The sequence below is a fragment of the Dryobates pubescens genome, chromosome 31 (genome assembly GCF_014839835.1).
Source record: "Dryobates pubescens isolate bDryPub1 chromosome 31, bDryPub1.pri, whole genome shotgun sequence".
NCBI classification, from domain to species: Eukaryota; Metazoa; Chordata; class Aves; order Piciformes; family Picidae; genus Dryobates; species Dryobates pubescens.
Window position 1 is genome coordinate 4,782,339 of NC_071642.1, and position 18,404 is coordinate 4,800,742.

General features: G+C 59.2%; 1 protein-coding gene across 1 annotated transcript in view; it reads left to right on the top strand.

Annotated features, from left to right (window-relative positions):
• The first annotated feature begins 3,298 nt into the window (after nt 1–3,298).
• REXO1 (RNA exonuclease 1 homolog) overlaps nt 3,299–18,404 on the top strand; it is a 48,205-nt gene continuing 33,099 nt past the window's right edge. Inside the window, exons 1-2 of the mRNA XM_054175314.1 lie at nt 3,299–3,594; nt 16,156–17,999. Of these exons, the coding sequence (XP_054031289.1) occupies nt 3,408–3,594; nt 16,156–17,999 (2,031 nt within the window). The 5' untranslated portion in view covers nt 3,299–3,407. The remainder of the gene's footprint in view (nt 3,595–16,155; nt 18,000–18,404) is intronic.

Here is an 18,404-nt window from a genome sequence, read left to right on the forward strand (position 1 = left end):
ACCAGTGCAGGTCAGGTTGTTTGGGGCTGTGAGCAACCTGCTCTGGTTGGGGATGTCCCTGGGGGCTGCAGAGGACTGGATGATCTCTAAAGGTCTCTCCCCACCCTAACCAGTCTGTGCCTCTGCTCTGGGGATCCCTCTTCTCAGAGGAGCTGCCCTGGAGTGTGCAAGGACCTTCAGGCCCTTTCCCAGTGCTGCTCACTGGGAGCTGGGTGGGCATCCCAGCACCCAGGCTGCTGTTTGCTGGGGGGGGGAAGCAAACTCTCCTCCTTCCTCTTCCTTGAACAACCTCTTGCTGTTAGCTCCTAACGTTTCACTAAGGCCTTGGTATACCTATTGTAAAGCAAACCAAATGAATCCTCAACCACTGGTTCCAATAAAGTCTGACCCCCTGTTTCCCCACTCCTGCCTCTGCTGTGGGTTGTACTTTAACCAAAATCATCTTAATGGACACGAATTATCATCACTCCATCCACCACAGGGACCTCTGCCCCTGCAGGAGGAGTAGACTAGGCACCAAGGGCCTCATCCAGCCTTACTTGAAACACTTCCAAGGAAGGTGACTCCACCACCTCCCTGGGCAGCACATCCCAAAGGCCAATCTCTCTGTCTGGGAAGAATTTCTTCCTAACCTCCAGCCTAAACCTCCCCTGGCACAGCTTGAGACTGTGTCCTCTTGTTCTGGTGCTGGGTGCCTGGGAGAAGAGACCAACCCCCACCTGGCTACAACCTCCCTTCAGGGAGCTGTAGAGGGCAATGAGGTCTCCCCTGAGCCTCCTCTTCTCCAGCCCAAGCAACCCCAGCTCCCTCAGCCTCTCCTCCCAGGGCTGTGCTCCAGACCCCTCCCCAGCTTTGTTGCCCTTCTCTGGACACCTTCAAGTCTCTCAATGTCCTTCTTAAACTGAGGGGTCCAGAACTGGACACAGGACTCAAGCTGTGGCCTCAGCAGTGCTGAGCACAGGGCAGGATGACCTCCCTGCTCCTGCTGGCCACAGTCCCCAGGGGGAGGGGAAGGCAGTTTCGCACCTTGGAAGGCAATTTGGTTCCTTTGTCTTCCCCCCATTCAACCCTCCGCTGATGGAGGTGGGGGAAGGGGGGTTTGGAGCAACCCCCTATAACAAGGTGGCACTTGGGGCCATGGTGGGGTTGGGTTGGTGTTGGACTGAATGATCCTGGAGGCCTTTTCCAACCCAAACAGTTCCCTGATTGTCTGACACCATAAAAAGAGTGAAAGCTTCCTCTTCCTTTTGGGCTGGGAGTAAGAATCTGTGGCTATTTTAGCAGCTGTGGGTGGCAGGAGCATGGTGGGAGGATGCTCAGTGTGAGCCTTCCCTGGGTACCTCATGTGGCAGTGGCAGGATTTTGCCCCTTTCTGTGGATTTTGGGATGTTGAGAAGCTTTTTATCACCTCCTGAGGTTCCCCTGGGGCTGTTTGGCCCTAGCCCTAGGCAGTTCTGGGGCATCAGCCTCCTGCTCCCCTGGGTGCTGGCCTAGGTTCCTCTCCTGACGACTCAGAGTTTGCAAAGGGCTCTCAAAGGTCGTGTTGTCCCAGCCCCCTGCAGCCAGCAGGGACACCTCCCGATGGCCTCAGCTCCCAGACTGGCTGGGCTGGGAGGGGGGCAGTGGTGGGCAGGCAGGAAGCAGCTTCCTGGGCTTGCTGCGGTGCTGCATTTGAAAAGGAAGCGGAGGTTTTGTTTTGCTGAAGACCACTCTGAAAGTTGAGTGATCACTGCCCTGGGGCAGCTCCTCCTTGTGCGCTTCTCACGCAGCCCAGCTCCCTGCATCGCTCCAAGGCTTCCCCCCTCACTCCCATCTCTCTTTTCCAAAGCCAAGAGGCTTTCCTTCCTTCTCTCTGGGCTGGGGCTCCTGGCTCCACCTTATGGCGTTTCTCCTGAGGCCCTTGGTCACTCTCTACCCAAAACAGCCTCACAGAGGCTGGTGGAGCCTCTCTCTTCTGAAAACTCAAGGCAGGATGATTGCCAGGAGCTGCAGATGCCCTTCCAGCTCCAAGTCCCTGCTCTGCTGCCAACCCGGCACAGACAAGTTCCTGTGACCACGTGTGCCTCAGTTTCCCCACTGGTAAATGTGAGAGCAGCCTGGGGAAGGAGGGACAGGTGTCCATGGCAGGCTCAGTGCAGAGAGAGTCACTCCTCCTAGTGGCCTCAGGTGAGGTGTTTGTGCCTCGAGTCCCTCTGCCAGCTCCTGGCTGCCGTTCTGCTACCTTCTGCAAGGCTGAGGCCATGCTGGGAATGAGGGCTGCAGCTTGGACAGCTCAGGGATGTCTCTCTGGCTGTAGCAGGAGAAATCTGCTCTTGTTCAGGCGGTCTGGCCCAGCCCAGTGTGAAGCAGCAGGACAGAGTGGCTACAGAGCTGGGGGCTGCAGTCTCCTTCCCCAGCATCCTCCCACCTTGCTCTGTTGCCAGTCTGGGGGGAGTGGGTCCTCCGGTGTGCCCCAAACCAGCTGGAGTTGGCCAAGAAGCCAAAGGGTCTCCCAGGGAGGATTCAGAAGATTGTGGCCTGCAGGGCAAGGAAAGTTCTCCTCCCCTTCTACTCTGGTCCACTGAGGCCACATCTCAGTCCTGAGTCCAGTTCTGGTTCAAGAGAGCCAGGGAACCGCTGGAGAGAGTCCAGGGGAGGCTGCAGAGGGGCCTGGAGCAGCTCTGTGAGGAGCAAAGGCTGAGAGCCCTGGGGCTGAGAGCCTGGAGCAGAGCAGCCCCAGAGGGGATCTGAGCAATGCTCAGCAAGAGCCAAAGGATGTGTCAGGGGCAAGAGGCTGGGGCCAGACTCTGCTGAGTGGTGCCCAGGGACAGCACAAGGGGCAAGGGGCACAGAGTGGCATCCAGGAGGTTGGAGCTGACAGGAGGGCAGGCTACCCAGAAAGGTTGTGGAGTCTCCTTGTGTGGAGAGCTTCCAACCCCCCCTGGCCCTTGTGCCCCTGGGCAAGGTGCTTGTGGGTGCCCTGCTGGAGCAGGGCTTGGGCTGGGTGAGCTCCAGAGCTCCTTTCCCTCCCCACCACGCTATGATTCAGGCAGATTCTCGCTCGCATCTCCCAGACCATGCTCCACCGGGGCGGACCCAGCACCGCCCCCGTCCCTCCCTGACGGGCGCCAGGCTCCTCCAGCGGGCACAGCACTGCCCCCAGCGGCCAGGCAGGCCCCGGCGGGGCCGAGGGGAGCGGAGCCGCCGGCCGCCATCTTCCGCGCTCGGCCCGGCCCCGCCCCCGCCCCGCGCTCGGCTCAGGCGCGCCGCGGGCAGCCCTGTGCGGGCAGCGGCGTCGCGGGGTCCTCGGGGCCGTGCCTGGCGCTCGCAAGATGGCGGCGGGGCCGGCGGTCTGAGGCGTGAGCGCGTCGCCGCCGCCCCCCCCTCCGGCGCCTCCTTTCCCCCTGCCCGGCCCCGCAGCCGGCGGGATGCTGAGATCCACCGGCTACTTCCGCGGCATCGACTGCCCCTTCCTCACCGCCGGGGGGCCGGGCGGGGGACCCTGCCGCCGGCCCTACTGCCACTTCCGGCACCCCCCGGTGGCGGCGGCGGCTGCGGCCCGGTGCGGACCCTCCGGTGGCCCCGGCGTGGGGGTCGCGCTCGGCCATGGCGCAGGTACGGCCCGGCCCGGCCCGCTGGTCGCGCTATCTCCTTCCCCTTTCCCCATCTCTCTCCCTGCCCGGGCTGTGGCCCCGCCGCCCCCGGCCCCGGTCTGCGTCCCCGCAGCATTGTGTCCTCCTCCCGGCAAGGACAGCTCCCTGCCCTTCCTCCTCCTCCTCCCTCTCACACCTGCCCACCCTCCAGGGCCTGAATCTGCCTCGGACGTTTCTGAAGCCCAGCCGCCCCCAGGGCTCGGGATTTCCCCTTCAAGCCCCTCTGGAGTGTGGTCTCCATGGGGGCTGTCAGCACCATCCAGGCGGGCCGGGGGGGTCCCCCTCGCCCCTTCGCTCTGTGCTCAGCCTTGCCCGGGCTCTGGGCCTTGGGCGGTCGCCTCTCGTTGCCTCTCAAGGAGGGTGAGCGCGAAAGGGAGGTGGATGTCTGCGCCCCGTGTCGGCCCCCGCGGCTGCCTTCCGGCACAGGAGCGGCGGGGAGCGGCCTCCCGCCTTGTGCCATTGCCTGGGGGCAGCCTGTCTGTCATCGCCGGCGTGAGGCGGCTCCGCTGCCATCCCTTTCTTTGTCCCTCCGGGCACCCCGGCTCACGTGGCAGTGTCTGGGGGAGCCTGCAGCCCTCGGCCGGTCCCCAGCCGGCGGCAGAGGGCTGGCTGCGGGCAGCCGCAGGTGCTCTGCTCTCAGGCCCGGTGCCGGAGGCAGGTCCTGCCGGGGGCGGGGGGTGCCCCTGGCGGGGGGCTGCAGTGAGCTGAGCCCTCTCCCGTGAGGGACTTGAAAGGCGTGGAGAGCTGCCAGGCTTCTCAAACGAAGGCTGAGCCATTGTTCTCTCCTCCAGCAGCTCTTGGTGCTCTGCTGAGGTTAATTGCTGATCATCTGATTTCACCTGGAGACAAAAATGCTTCGTTCTTCCTCCCTGGGGGAATGCTGCTTGCTTGCTGTTTTGGGAGAGCTTTGCTGTGCTGCACCTGTGATGCTGGAGCTGCCTGCCAGGGTTTGAAGGGGGTATAGGAGAGCTGGGGAGGGACTCCATCAAAGGCATGGAGTGACAGGAGTGATGGCTGCCAACCTGAAGAAGCTAGATTGAGATTAGGCATTGGGAAGAAATTCTTCCCCATGAGGGTGGTGAGGCTCTGGCATGGGCTGCAGAGAGAAGGTGTGAAGGCTCTGTCCCCAGAAGTGTTCAGAGCCAGGCTGGATGAGGCCCTTGAGCCACCTGGGCTGGTGGGAGCTGTCACTGCCCATGTCAGGGGGTTGGAGCTGGATGGGCTTTAAGGTCACTTCCAACCCGAACCTTCTCCAACCTGAAGCAGAAGTCATCCAAAATAAAGCACAACTCACTGTGCTATTCCTGTGCTTGTTTAATGAGGAGGCATTCACAGGCTTGCCAGATGAATTCTTTGTGCCTCCTGGTCAGCAGAGCAAGCTACCAGGGCTGTGGTTTAGTACAGATTGAATCTGGAACCACAGAGTCCTAGAATGGCTTAGGTTGGAAGGGACCTTCAAGCTCATCCAGTTCCAACCCCCTGCCATGGGCAGGGACACCTCCCTCCAGCACAGCTTGCTCAAGGCCTCATCCAGCCTGGCCCTGAACACCTCCAGGGAGGAGGCAGCCACAAACCTCCCTGGGCAACCTGTGCCAGGCTCTCCCCACTCTCACTCTCAACAATTTCTTCCTCATCCCACTCTCAGTCTCCTCTCTCCCAGCTCAAAGCCATTGTTCCTCATCCTGACACTCCCAGCCCTTGTCACCAGTCCCTCCCCAGCTCTCCTGGAGCCCCTTCAGGTCCTGGCAGGCTGCTCTGAGGTCTCCCTGAAACTGACTTGAACTCCTTGGGGTGGTCCTCTTGCTGTGCTCCTTCAGTGTGTTGGGGTTTTTTGTGTGTCTTTAAATATCTGCAGAGTCACTTCTGGAACTCTATTTGCTCTTTTTGGTCTGCCACCTGGAACAGCTGCTGCTGCTCTGCTAAATAAAGGCTGGGGCTGGCTTTGATTTTCAAACTGGGGAAGTGAGGGCTGGGTTTCAGTGACACCTGGAAAGCCTCTGTGGCTTCTAATGCTGGCTGGAAAGTGCTAAGCAGGGCTGGTGAGGAGCAGTGAGGGAGCTGGGGGTGTTCAGCCTGGAGGAGAGGAGGCTGAGAGGAGACCTCATAGCTCTCTACAGCTCCCTGAGAGGAGGTTGGGGTTGGGCTCTTGTCCCAAGGGACAAGTGATAGACTGAGGGAGCTGGGGGTGTTCAGCCTGGAGAGGAAAACACTCTGGGAGGACCTCAGGGCTGCCTTTCAGTACCTGAAGGGATCCTACAGGAAGGCTGCAGAGGGACTTCTCCTGAGGGTGTCTAAGGCCAAGGGGGAATGGTTTGAAGCTGAGGCAGAGCAGGGTGAGACTGGAGCTGAGGGAGAAGTTCTTCAGTAGAGGGTGGTGAGACTCTGGCACAGGCTGCCCAGGGAGGCTCTGGCTGCCTCCTGCCTGGAGGTGTTGAAGGCCAGGCTGGATGTGGCTGTGAGCAACCTGTGCTGCTGGGAGGTGTCCCTGCCCAGGGCAGGGGGTTGCAGTAGATGATCCCTGAGGTCCCTTCCAACCTGAGCCGTTCTGGGGTTCTATGGTGAGAGTAAAATGGCCTCAAGCTGCCCCAGGGGAGCTTTAGGATGGACATCAGAAGAGACTTCTTCACTGAAAGGGCTCTCAAACACTGGCACAGGCTCTTCAGGAAGGTGGTTGAATCCCTGTCCCTGGAGGGGTTTCAAAGCTGCAGAGATGTGCTGGGGCCATGGTTTAACCTCAGCCTTGGCAGAGGTAGGGAATGGTTGGGCTGGAGGATCTTAAAGGACTTCTCCAACCCAAACCATTCCATGATTCTGGTGTAAGAGCTGAGTGTGAATGCCAAGGAAGGAATGATCCCAGTGCCTCAGCAGGCCTGGCTGGGCTGTGTTGGTGTCCCAGGAGGCTTTTCCCTCTGCCTGGGGATGGAGAGCAGCTCAGCTACTCTGCTGTGGCTCTGGGAGAGGTTCTGGCTGCTGAAACCCAAAAGCTCTGCATGGAGCTGGTTTTCCTGGGCCACTTCTGGGAGAGAGAGAGAGAGGATGCTGAGGCTCAACTTCAGCTGCTGCCTCCCACTCCCTGCCACCAGCTCAGCCCCTGCCCTCTTGCCCAAACTCTTGCTGTGGTGCACCTGGCACAGGAGCTCTCAGTTCTCCCTCAGCTTAGCTTTGGCCTTCAGCCATGTATGTGGGGTTTTTTTTTTTCCCCCCTTTGCAGTGTTGATTTGCATTGGGAACTGGCAAACAAGCAGTGGAGCTGCTGCACAGCACCTCAGGGGGAGCAGGGATGGCAGGGACTTCAGCAGGGTGCTGGCAGGTTTCTGGAGGGAGCAGAAGGCTTTTGCAGTGCTTTCTGTTTGAGCAGTGAGGCTTTGCTTCATCCAAAGGGTTCAGCTTGCAGAGCTGCTGCTGGCTTTCCCCCCTGCCTGGCTGAAGCTGCTCTCTGCTGGAAGGTGTCTGTAAGGTTTACACTAGAGGGGGGTAGTCGTTTAGCAACCAAGCAGCCATCCTCCTGGCAGCAGCTGCTCAGCCAGCAGCACTGAAGCAGCCTCCCAAGGGTGCACTGGGGCATGTTTGGCTGATTCCATTCCCTCACCCCAGAGAGGGGCTTTAAAAACAGGGAGCAATGGAATGAACTCCAACAAGGGTAAGGGTTAGAGTCTTGCATCTAGGGAAGAACAACCCCAGGGACCAGTATGGGTTGGGGATTGGCCTGTTGGGAAAAGGACCTGGGGGGTCCTGGTGGGCAGAGGGATGCCCAGGAGCCAGCAGTGTGCCCTTGGGGCCAAGAAGGCCAAAGGCAGCCTGGGGTGCATCAGAAGGGCTGTGGGGAGTAGGTCAGAGAGGTTCTGCTGCCCCTCTGCTCTGCCCTGCTGAGGCCACCTCTGGAGTCTTGTGTCCAGCTCTGGGCCCCTCACTTTGAGAAGGATCTCAGGGAACTGCACAGAGCCACAGAGCTGCTGCAGGCAGTGGAACATCTCCCTGGGAGGCCAGGCTGAGGGAGCTGGGGCTTGGAGCAGAGGAGCCTGAGGGCTGCCCTCATTGCTGGGGATAAAGATGTGCAGGGCTGGAGCCAGGCTCTGCTCAGCTGTGCCCAAGGATAGGCCAAGGGGCACTGGGGGCAAGCTGGAGCAGAGGAGGCTCTGTGGGAACAGAAGGGAAAACTTTGTCCCTGTGAGGCTGCTGGAGGCCTGGAGCAGGCTGCCCAGAGAGGCTGTGGAGTCTCCTGCTCTGGAGACTTTCCAGCCCCACCTGGATGTGTTCCTGTGTGAGCTGCCCTGGGTGTTGCTGCTGGGGCAGGGGGGTTGGACTGGATGATCTCCAGAGGCCCCTTCCAACCCCTCCCATTCTGTGAGATTTCTGGCCAGAGCAGGAGGGGTCTACCCCAAGAGCTCCAGCACAGAGCTGGGTTTGCTGAGGCAGTGCCTGGAGGGAAGGCTAACATCTGAAGAACCACCCTGCTAAACAGATTGATTGGAGGCTGCTGTGGACTTTGATGTTTGTGGATCACCTGAGGACTGGCAGGAGCTCCAAATCTCTTAGGAGCACTTCTGGAGCCTTGAAAGTAGCTTCTGAAGACTGAGGAGTGGTGCTGGCCCTGCCAGGGGCTGTGGGTCAGATGGGCAGAGGGGAGGTGAGAGCAGCCATTAGTGGGGTGCAGCACTGTTCCCTTCCTTGTAGCCCCTTCCCTGCTCCAGGCATCCTGAGGAGAAGATCAGAGATTCACAGAGTGGCTCAGGTTGGAGGGGACCTTAAAGCTCAACCCCCTGCCATGGGCAGGGACACCTCCCACCAGCACAGGCTGCTCAGGGCCTCATCCAGCCTGGCCTGGAACACCTCCAGGGAGGAGGCAGCCACAGCCTCCCTGGGCAGCCTGTGCCAGGCTCTCCCCAGCCTCACTCTCAGCAATTTCTTCCTCCTCTCCAGTCTCAATCTCTCCTCTCTGAGCTCAAAGCCATTGTCCCTTGTCACTCCATTGTCCAAAGTCCCTCCCCAGCTCTCCTGGAGCCCTTCAGGTCCTGGCAGGCTGCTCTGAGGTCTCCCTGGAGCCTTCTCCTCTCCAGATATTTGTAAGAGATGATCTTTGTTTTTCCTGCAGTGCCCCCATGGGCCCAGCCTCGGGGGGACAGTGGTGGAGAGGCCTCTGTGCCTGCCAGGGGCTCTGCAGCAGGGCTGAGTTTTCCCCTGGCTGCTGCTGTTTGCTTATGGCAGCTGTTCCTTTCTCTTCCCCTCCAAAAGCAGCTCAGTAAATGCAAACTTATTGTGTGGGGAGAGAATGGAGTCCTACAACAAAGTCATGGAATGGTTTGGGTTGAAGGGACCTGTAAAGCTCACCCAGTCCAGCCCCATGCAGCCAGCAGGGACATCCCCAGCCAGAGCAGGCTGCTCACAGCCCCAAACAACCTGACCTGCCCTGGTGCCAGGCAGGGGGCAGCTCCCAGCTCTCTGGGCAGCCTGGGACAGGCTCTCAAGACCTTCACTCTAAAGAATTTCTTCCTGGTCTCCAGTCTAGAGCTTTCCTCTTCCAGCTCAGGTTCTCCCTCTTTCACTTTGAAGCCCTCTCCCCGTGGGCTGCTGCAGCCCTCTCCCCCTCTCCCTCCCCGCGGGCCACCGCAGCCCTCTCCCTCCAGGCTGCAGCCACCTCCACCATACTACACTGCCTGTCAGAGGGTTGGGACTCTTCAGCCTGGAGAAGAGGAGGCTCCAGGGAGATGTAGGCAGGCGGGGGTTGGTCTCTTCTCCCAGGCAACCAGCACCAGAACAAGAGGCCACAGTCTCAAGCTGCACCAGGGGAGGTTTAGGTTGGGTGTTAGGAAGAGGTTCTACACAGAGAGAGTGATTGCCCATTGGAATGGGCTGCCTGGGGAGGTGGTGGAGTCACCATCGTTGGAGGTGTTCAGGAGGAGACTTGGTGGGGTGCTTGGTGCCATGGGTTAGTTGTTTAGGTGGGTTGGATTGGTTGAGGGGTTGGACACAATGATCTTGAAGGTCTCTTCCAACCTGGTTTATTATTGTTATTATCTTAGAGCTTCCTCCCAGTACCTGAAGAGGCTGCTGGAGAGCAGGGCAGAGTTAGGTTGGACATCAGGAGGAAGTTCTGCACAGTGAGGGTGGGGAGGCACTGGAACAGGTTGCCCAGGGAGGTGGTGGAGGCTCCATCCCTGGAGACATTGAGGATGAGACTTGCTGTGGCCCTGGGCAGCCTGCTCTGGCTGGAGCTGTCCCTGCTGCCTGCAGGGGGGTTGGACAAGCTGCCCTTGGAGGCTTCCTCCCAGCCTGATGCAATCTGTGGAGGTGCTGGGTGCTAGCAGGCATCCAGGTGGTATTTGCAGAGCAGCCTTGGTGGGCTGAAGGATGGACCTGAACCTGTGCAGGGCTGGGAACCTGGGGGTTGCAGCTTCTCCTCCTGCCTTGGCTGAAGTGCTTTTTCCATCTGCAAAATGACTAAACCCCACCTGCTTCAGAGCAGGATGAAAAGATTATTGAATGTGTGTGAAGTGCTTTGAAAGCCTTCTCTGTGAGAAGGGGGAGGGGGGGCAGAGCTGCCTGCAGTCCTAAAAGCAGCTCTTCAAGAGCTGCAGAGGAGAAAAAGAGGTCTGGCTTTAAAGTCTGGGCCCTGAGTATGCTAAAAGACATAAAAGAAGAGTAATCCATCTCTTTCTTCATAAATATCTTAAGGAAAGCAGCTCTTTGGGGCTGATAGGAGCTGTCAGGAGCTGCTTGAGAGCTGGATGTGGTTTGAACTCAGAGCAGAAAGCTGCATCCAGGTCTGGAGGTCTGAGTCCCTCTTTGTCTGCTCTGAGCCTGGGGTTAGAGTGAGATGGGAAGAGCCAGGCTGTGGAGTACTCTATCTTAGAATGGGCTGGGTTGGAAGGGACCTCCAAAGCTCAGCCAGTCCAACCCCCTGCACTCAGCAGGGACATCCTCCACTAGATCAGCTTGCCCAGAGCCCTGTCCAGCCTCACCCTGAGTATCTCCAGGGATGGAGCCTCAACCACCTCCCTGGGCAGCCTGTTGCAGTGTTCCAGCAGCCTCCTGCTGCAGAACTTGTTCCTGGCATCCAATCTCAATCTGCTCTGCTCTAGTTTGAAGCCATTGCCCCTGGTGCTGTCCCTGCAGGCCTTTGCAAGCAGTCTCTCTCCATCCTTTCTGTAGCCTCCTTCAGGTCCTGGCAGGCTGCTGTTAGCTCTCCCCAGAGCCTTCTCCTCTCCAGGCTGAGCACCCCCAGCTCCCTCAGCCTGTCCTCATGGCAGAGCTGCTCCAACCCCCTGAGCATTTTTGTGTCCCTCCTCTGGACCCTCTCCATCAGCTCCAGGTCCTTCCTACACTGAGGGCTCCAGCCCTGCACACAGCCCTGCAGGTGAGGTCTCAGCAGGTCCAAGTGGCAGAATCCCCTCTCTGGCTCTGCTGGCAGTGCTGCTTTGGATGCAGCCCAGGCTGTGATTTGCCTTCAGTGCTGCAGTCTCACACTGCCTGCTCCTGGCCAGCTTCTTGTCCATCTTCACCCCCAAATCCTTTTCCCCAGGGCTGTGTTGCTAACCAGGATTGCTTGGGTCCAGGTGCAGAACCACTGATGCTTTTTTCCTCCCCCCTCCACCCCTCACATTGGTGTCTAGGACAGTAAATACCAAACTGCCTGAGGTCTGAAGTGAGTTTTGAAATGAGGAGGAGCAAAGCCAGCTGAGGGTGAGGTCAGGACAGGTCTGGTCCTGTCCCTTCCCAGCAGGGAGGGATCTCTTGTCATGTGCCTGAGCTGTGGGCTGGGGCAGGTTTCCTGTGTGGGGGCAGCTGCAGGGATTGCCCTGGGGGCTGGCAGGGAACTCCCCAGCTTTGGCCTTTCTGCAGAGGGGCTGTGAGGAGCCTGGGCCTGGAGCCTGCAGCTCCTCCTTGCTCCAGTTGCAGGCTGTGGAGAGCAGGAGCAGGGAGGAGCTGGGAGGATGGGGAAGGCCGAAGGGGCAGCGACCTGCCTGGCTGTGGAAGGCACTGGAGTTGTGCCAGGCTGTGCCAGCTCCCTGGGCTCCCCTCTGCCTGCCACAGGAGCCCTTTGTCTGCTGCTGCAGGATTTGTCCCAGTGTGGCCTGGGCTGATCCCCAGCAGCAGGGGCAGGGAGGGGATTCTGCCCTTCTGCTGTGCTGGGGCAGCTCTGGAGCCCTCACACAAGAAGGATGAGGACCTGTTACAAGTGGGGCCAGAGGAGGCCACAGCACTGCTGGGAGGATGGAAGCCCTCTGCTGTGAGAGTTGGGCTTGGGCAGCCTGGAGAGGAGAAGGCTCCAGGGAGACCTTCTGGTGGCCTTGCAGGGCTTAAAAGGGTCAAGAAGAAAGCTGGGGACAGACTTTGGAGCAGGGCCTGTTGGGACAGGACAAGAGGGGATGGTTTGGGGCTGCAAGAGGGAGACTGAGAGTGGAGAGAAGGAGAAATGTTTGACCCTGAGGGTGGGGAGAGCCTGGCCCAGGCTGCCCAGGGAGCTGCCCCATGCCTGGCACCAGTGCAGGTCAGGTTGTTTGGGGCTGTGAGCAACCTGCTCTGGTTGGGGATGTCCCTGGGGGCTGCAGAGGACTGGATGATCTCTAAAGGTCTCTCCCCACCCTAACCAGTCTGTGCCTCTGCTCTGGGGATCCCTCTTCTCAGAGGAGCTGCCCTGGAGTGTGCAAGGACCTTCAGGCCCTTTCCCAGTGCTGCTCACTGGGAGCTGGGTGGGCATCCCAGCACCCAGGCTGCTGTTTGCTGGGGGGGGGGAAGCAAAAGCACAGCCAAGATCAGGCTGAAGGGGCACTTTGGGGGCAGTTTATCTCTGTGGGGTCCTCCCAGGTTGGGCTGGGTGAGCTTTGAAGGTCCCTTCCTACCCAAAGCAGGCTGTGGCTGTGATGTTTCTCTCCTGTAGATCTGACCTGAAGTTTAAACACTCCCTGGGGTATTTTTCCCCTCTGTTCAAACCCTGCAGCTCTCTCTCAGTGCTGGGGCAGGCAGAGGCACAGTTCCCTGGCCCATAGTTTCCCAAACCAGTCTCCCCAGTGCCCTGTGCTGGGTGAGGCCTGGCAGTGATGCCAGCATCGGCTCACACAGCAGTGCTGAGGCCATGGGCACTGCTGGCACTGCCAGGCACTGCCTCTCCCTGCTGTGGGGCTTGAGAAGCAGGGAGGCACTGGGCTCTGAATAGGGAATGAGTTGCAAAGGGATCAGCCTTTGATGATCTGTTACAAATACCTGGAGAGGAGAAGGCTGCAGGGAGACCTCAGAGCAGCCTTCCAGTACCTGAAGGGCTCCAGGAGAGCTGGGGAGGAACTTTGGACAAGGGCTGGGAGTGCCAGGATGAGAGACAATGGCTTTGAGCTGGGAGAGGGGAGACTGAGACTGGAGATGAGGAAGAAATTGTTGAGAGTGGGGGTGGGGAGAGCCTGGCACAGGCTGCCCAGGGAGGTTTGTGGCTGCCTCCTCCCTGGAGGTGTTCAAGGCCCTGAGCAAGCTGGGCTGGTGGGAGGTGTCCCTGCCCATGGCAGGATGGAACTGGATGGTCTTAAAGGTCCCTTCCAACCCAAGCCCTTCTGTGGTTCTCTGAGTCCTTGGCAGCTTGTGTGGCTCAAGTGGAGTAGAAAGTGACCTCTGTGGTTGGGCAGCAGGGAAGGTACTGGCAAAAAATCCCCCAAGGTGGTGTCAGGAGCTGTGGGGAGGAAGAGTCGAGTCCAAACCCCCCTGAGACAGGTGGAGAGCGAGGTGGAGTCTTCATCCCTGGAGAGTTTCATCTCTGGAGACTTTGGGAGCTCCCCTGGCCACCTTCCTGGGTGCCCTGCCCTGGCTGTCCCTGCTCTGGGGCTGGGCTGGGTGAGCTGCAGAGGTCCCTGCCGAGCCCTGCCCTGGCTGTCCCTGCTCTGGGGCTGGGCTGGGTGAGCTGCTGGGTGAGCTGCAGAGGTCCCTGCCGAGCCCTGCCGAGCCGGGGCTGCTCTGGCCCTGGGCTGGGTGAGCTGCAGAGGTCCCTGCTGAGCCCTGCCCTGGCTGTCCCTGCTCTGGGGCTGGGCTGGGTGAGCTGCTGGGTGAGCTGCAGAGGTCCCTGCTGAGCCCTCCCGTGCCGGGGCTGCAGGCACTGGGGCCCAGCTCGGGCCAGGCTGGGAGTGAAGGAGGCTGAAGGCGGGCCCCGGGGTGGCTGAGTCCTGCCCTAATTATCTCTGCAGCCCAGAAAGTGCCGAGTCAGCAGCTGGTCAGCCCTGCTGTGCCACCAGCCTCTGCCGGAGCTGCCTTAGAAGGCAGCAGCCATTCAGAGCCTGGAGTGCAGCATGAACAAGTACCTGCAACATTTATTGACCCCGGGGAGCTCAGGTAAATCTTGGGAGTGTTTGGAGTTGCTGAGGAGCAAGCTGCTGTCTCGGGGCTCTGGGGGTGGGGGGTGGAGGGAGGCGTGGGGAGCAGCGTGGAGGAGCAGCCAGCAGAGAAGTTCCTTCTCCAGGAGGCTCCCACGTGTCAGCTCTTCACTTACCAGCAGGCTGAGCTCCTCGGGGGTTGCCTCTGAAGCAGGCAAACCCCAGCCTCTGCTTTGGAGGCTTTAGGTCCACAAGGAGTTGAATTTGCCTTTGCAGTGAGGAGGAGGAGGAGGCTCCATGCTGAGAGGCAGGAGCGTGCTGGGCTGGGTTGGCTGCTGAGAAGAGCCTGAGGAGCTGCTGCAGGGCTCTGAGGCAGCTGCAAAGCATTCATCCCAGCTTTGCACTCACCTAAAGCCCAGACAGGTTCTGAAACCAGTTTTAAGGTGGTTTTAGGTTGGTTCCTTTTCTTTCACCCTTTCAGGACTCACAGCTGGAGTGGGTTTTAGATGCTGTAGAGCTTGAGAGCTGCTTTGCTTCTAGCTTGAACTTCTGCTTTGCAGTGGCCACTTGTGGCAGTGCTGAAATGCTTGGGGGGGGGTGGTGTGGGGATGGGTGTTCTGTTGGGTTCCTTCTTCCTTCCACGTGGGAATTCTTCACCCCAGATGGTGAAAGGAGTGAGGCAGGTGTTGAGAAGATAACTTATCTGGAGTGAGGCAGGGCTGGAAGATCAGGGTGGGTGAGGAGCTGAGTTGCTGCTTTTCAAGTCCATTTTCAAGGCAGAGTTGAGCAGAGAGAAGAGAAGAGAAGGCACCAGAAGGCTTCAAGTGTTGGGGTTGGTTTTTTTGCCTTCTGCCTTGCTCTGCTCATTTCAGTGTGGGAGTAGCTCCTGACCTTCACCTAGCACTCACACAGCAGATGTGGAAGTGTTTGCTGCTCTGGCTCAGAAGCAGGGGGGGGGATGATGTCCTTCGTTAGCTCAGGGTTGTTGTTCTTCCAAACAGAAGTTCAACTTTTCTTCTATAGTCATAGATGACAGACTGGGCTGGGTTGGAAGGGACCTTCAACATCATCCAGCTCCCACCTGCTCAAGGCCTCATCCAGGCTGGCCTTGAACACCCCCAGGCAGGAGGCAACCACAGCCTCCCTGGGCAACCTGTGCCAGGCTCTCCCCACCCTCACTCTCAACAATTTCTTCCTCATCTCTACTCTCAGCCTCTCCTCTCCCAGCTCAAAGCCATTGTCTCTCATCCTGGCACTCCCAGCCCTTGTCCACAGTCCCTCCCCAGCTCTCCTGGAGCCCCTTCAGGCTACTCTGAGGTCTCCCTGAAGCCTTCTTTTCTCCAGGCTGAACAGCCTCAACTCTCCCAGCCTGTCCCCACAGGGGAGGTTCTGCAGCCCTCTGATCCTCTCTGTGGCCTCCTCTGGACCCTCTCCAGCAGCTCCAGGTCCTTCTTGTGCTGGGGGCCCCAGAGCTGGAGGCAGTGCTGCAGGTGGGGTCTGAGCAGAGCAGAGCAGAGGGGCAGAATCCCCTCCCTGTGCTGCTGCTCTCCCTGCTCTGGCTGCAGCTCAGCACTCAGCTGCCTGCTGGGCTGCCAGGGACCAGTGCTGGCTCCTGGGGAGTTTGTCACCAACTGACACCCCCAAGGCCTTCTCCTCAGGGCTGCTCTCAGCCACTGCTCACCCAGCCTGGTTCTTCCATTCCTAGTTGAGTTTTTCCAGGTGAAGGCATTTTCCTGCCTGTTCTGTGGTCACAGGGAGCCTGTCCCTGCTCCTCCTGTGGATGAGCTCTGTTCTTTTCACCAGCAGTTGGAAAGGGTGGTGGGAAGGAAGAGTTGGGGATCTATTCTCATCAATATCTGCAGCGCCCTGTGCTGGTGGGAGGTGTCCCTGCCCATGGCAGGGGGTTGGAAGTGGATGATCTGGAAGATCCTTTCCAACCCAGCCCATTCCATGATTCTCTGAGTTTATGGAGCATTTCCCTGAGCAGTCAAAGCACTTTGGTGATTGACTTTCAGTCCTTGAGACGCTGAAGTTGGTCAGGGCTAACCTGGCTGCTGGCTGGGGGGCTTTTGGTACCAGCCCTTCGTTCTGTGGTGCCAAGAGCCTGGCTTTGGTAGCATCTGTGCTGTTGGGTCTGGCTGAGAGCAGACCTTAAGAAGCCCTTTTCTGTTGAGCTCTTAGGACAGTCTGAGCTGAGGTGCTGGCTGTCAGTGACTCTCTGTCTCCCTTTACAGAGCGAGGCTACGACCCCTACAACCCTGAGCTCCCGAGGCCCTCGCTGGAGGAGGAGGAGGAGGAGGATGATGGTGCCCTGCCTGCCATCCCTGACGTGACCCCTGGCATCCTGGAGCTGGAGCTGGTCAACAAAGCCATTGAGGCTGTCAAAAATGAAGTGGAGAGAGAGCAGAAGAAGTATGAGGAGCTGCTGGAAACCACCAAGGAGCTGAGCGCTTCCGAGGCCTCCGCGCTCCTCTCCGGCGCGGCCGTGGCAGCGGCCGGCGCGCAGGGCGATGCCTTCAGCTCCCTGGAGTACAACCCAGGCAGCTACAGCTTCACCAACAGCTCAGACTACAACCCCACTCCTCTTGCTGCTGCTGCTGGCCGCTCCAGCAAGTACACCCTGGAGACCTCCCGCCCCAAAGGCAGCGCCCTGGAGTACGTCCCCAAGGCCGTGGCGCAGAGTAGGAAGTACAGCAGCACCGTCACCAACACCAAGTACGTGATTGACGACTCCAAGCCTTCCACAGACCTGGAGTACGACCCACTCTCGAACTACTCGGCCAGGCTCCTGAGCAAGGCCACGGTGAAGGAGGCCAAGGGCTCCAAGAGGGGCAGGCCGGCGAGTTACGAGGAGTCCTACTCGCCGTCGCGGAAGAAGCTCTGCGAAGCGCTCGATGACGACGACGAGGTGTGTGCCAGGTTCTCCTCCTCTGAAGATGAAGCTGATGTGGACTACAAGTCAGCTTCTGTTAGCTCCCAGTCCAAAGGGGATTCTGAAAGCGAGTCCAACGATGGCCTGACCCCCCAGGAGCAGAGCTCCAGACGGGGAGGCTTCGCTCCCCTGGACGGCAAAGAAGCGGCGGCGCGGGGCACGGCGGCGGCGCAGGGCGCCGGAGACCTCCCAGGGGCGCAGAAGAACCTGGGCAAAACTGTGGCAGACAAGAATGCCAAAGCAGTGAAGCTGTCCTCTGGTAAGAGGGAGCAGGAGAGTGAAAACAAAAGCAGAGAGTCGAAGGACAAAACGAAGAAGAAGAAGTCGGAGGGTGGCAAAGCGCCTGGCCCGGCAGAGGCTGGGAAGAAGGAGAGAAGCAAAACTGCAGAGAGGGAGAAAGGGCTGAGGAAAGAGGAAAAGACAAAGGGTAAGAACGAAGAGAAGAGCTGCAAAGAGAAAAGTGTCAAAGTGAAAGCTGAAGGGAGCGGCAAGAAACCTGACAAACACAAGGCAGAAAAGGGAGAAGGCCTCAAGAAAGACAAAGCCAAGGCCTCCAGCAGCGGTTCGGGGAAGGGCAAGGGCGAGAGCGGCAGCAAAGGCTCCGGCACGGAGAAGCTGGGGAGCGGCAAGAAGGACTCCAAGCTGAGAACAGCTGAGGTGAAGAACGGGAAGGAAAGCTCTGGGCGTAAGAGCAAAGAGAAAGAGAGCAAGGCTCCAGCAGGGGAGCGGCAGAAGGGGAAGGGCAGGGCTGCGGACAAGGGAGACCCCAAGAAGGGGCGGAAGCAGAGGAGCCTGAGCCACGTCGACCTGTTTGGAGATGAGAGTGGAGATGATGATGACAGAGGAAGGCCTCTGCCAGCCACCTTGCTTGAGGTCAGCTCAGACTCGGATGGGGATGACTCTGGGTCAGACTCAGAGAGTGACAGTGGAGGGGCAAAGAAAGTGAAGCGCTCCAAGCTGGCCGAGTCCTCCTCTTCCTCCTCCTCTTCTTCCTCTTCCTCCTCCTCCTCCACGTCCGATGACATTGATTATTCCATCCTGGAGAAGGACCTGGACTTCGAGTCAGACCCCATGGAGGAGTGCCTCAGGATTTTCAATGAGTCTACAGATGTGAAAACTGAGGACAAGGGCAGGCTGGGCAAACAGGTAACGCTGCCCCGGGGGCTGCTGCTCTCACCGCCGCCTGGGCAGGGGTTTGGCCTTAGCTCAGTGCTGGTGCTGAAGGGGGAGGCTGCTGAGGGTGCAAGAATCTCACCCTTGGCGTGGCTGAAGAGCTTGCACCTGAGCTTACCTGCTGGATGGAAAGGTGCTGGGAAATGGAAGGATTTCATAGAGTCAGGGACTTGTTTGGGTGGGAAAAACCCTCCAGGATCCAGGCAGTCCCAACACCAACCCATGGGCACCAACACATGGCCCCAGGTGCCATGGCCACACGTTACTTGAGCATACCCAGGGATGGGGACTCCACCACCTCTCTGGGCAGCCTGGTCCCATCCCTGACCACTCCTCCAGCAAAGAAATTTGTCCTCATCTCCAACCTAACCCTCTCCT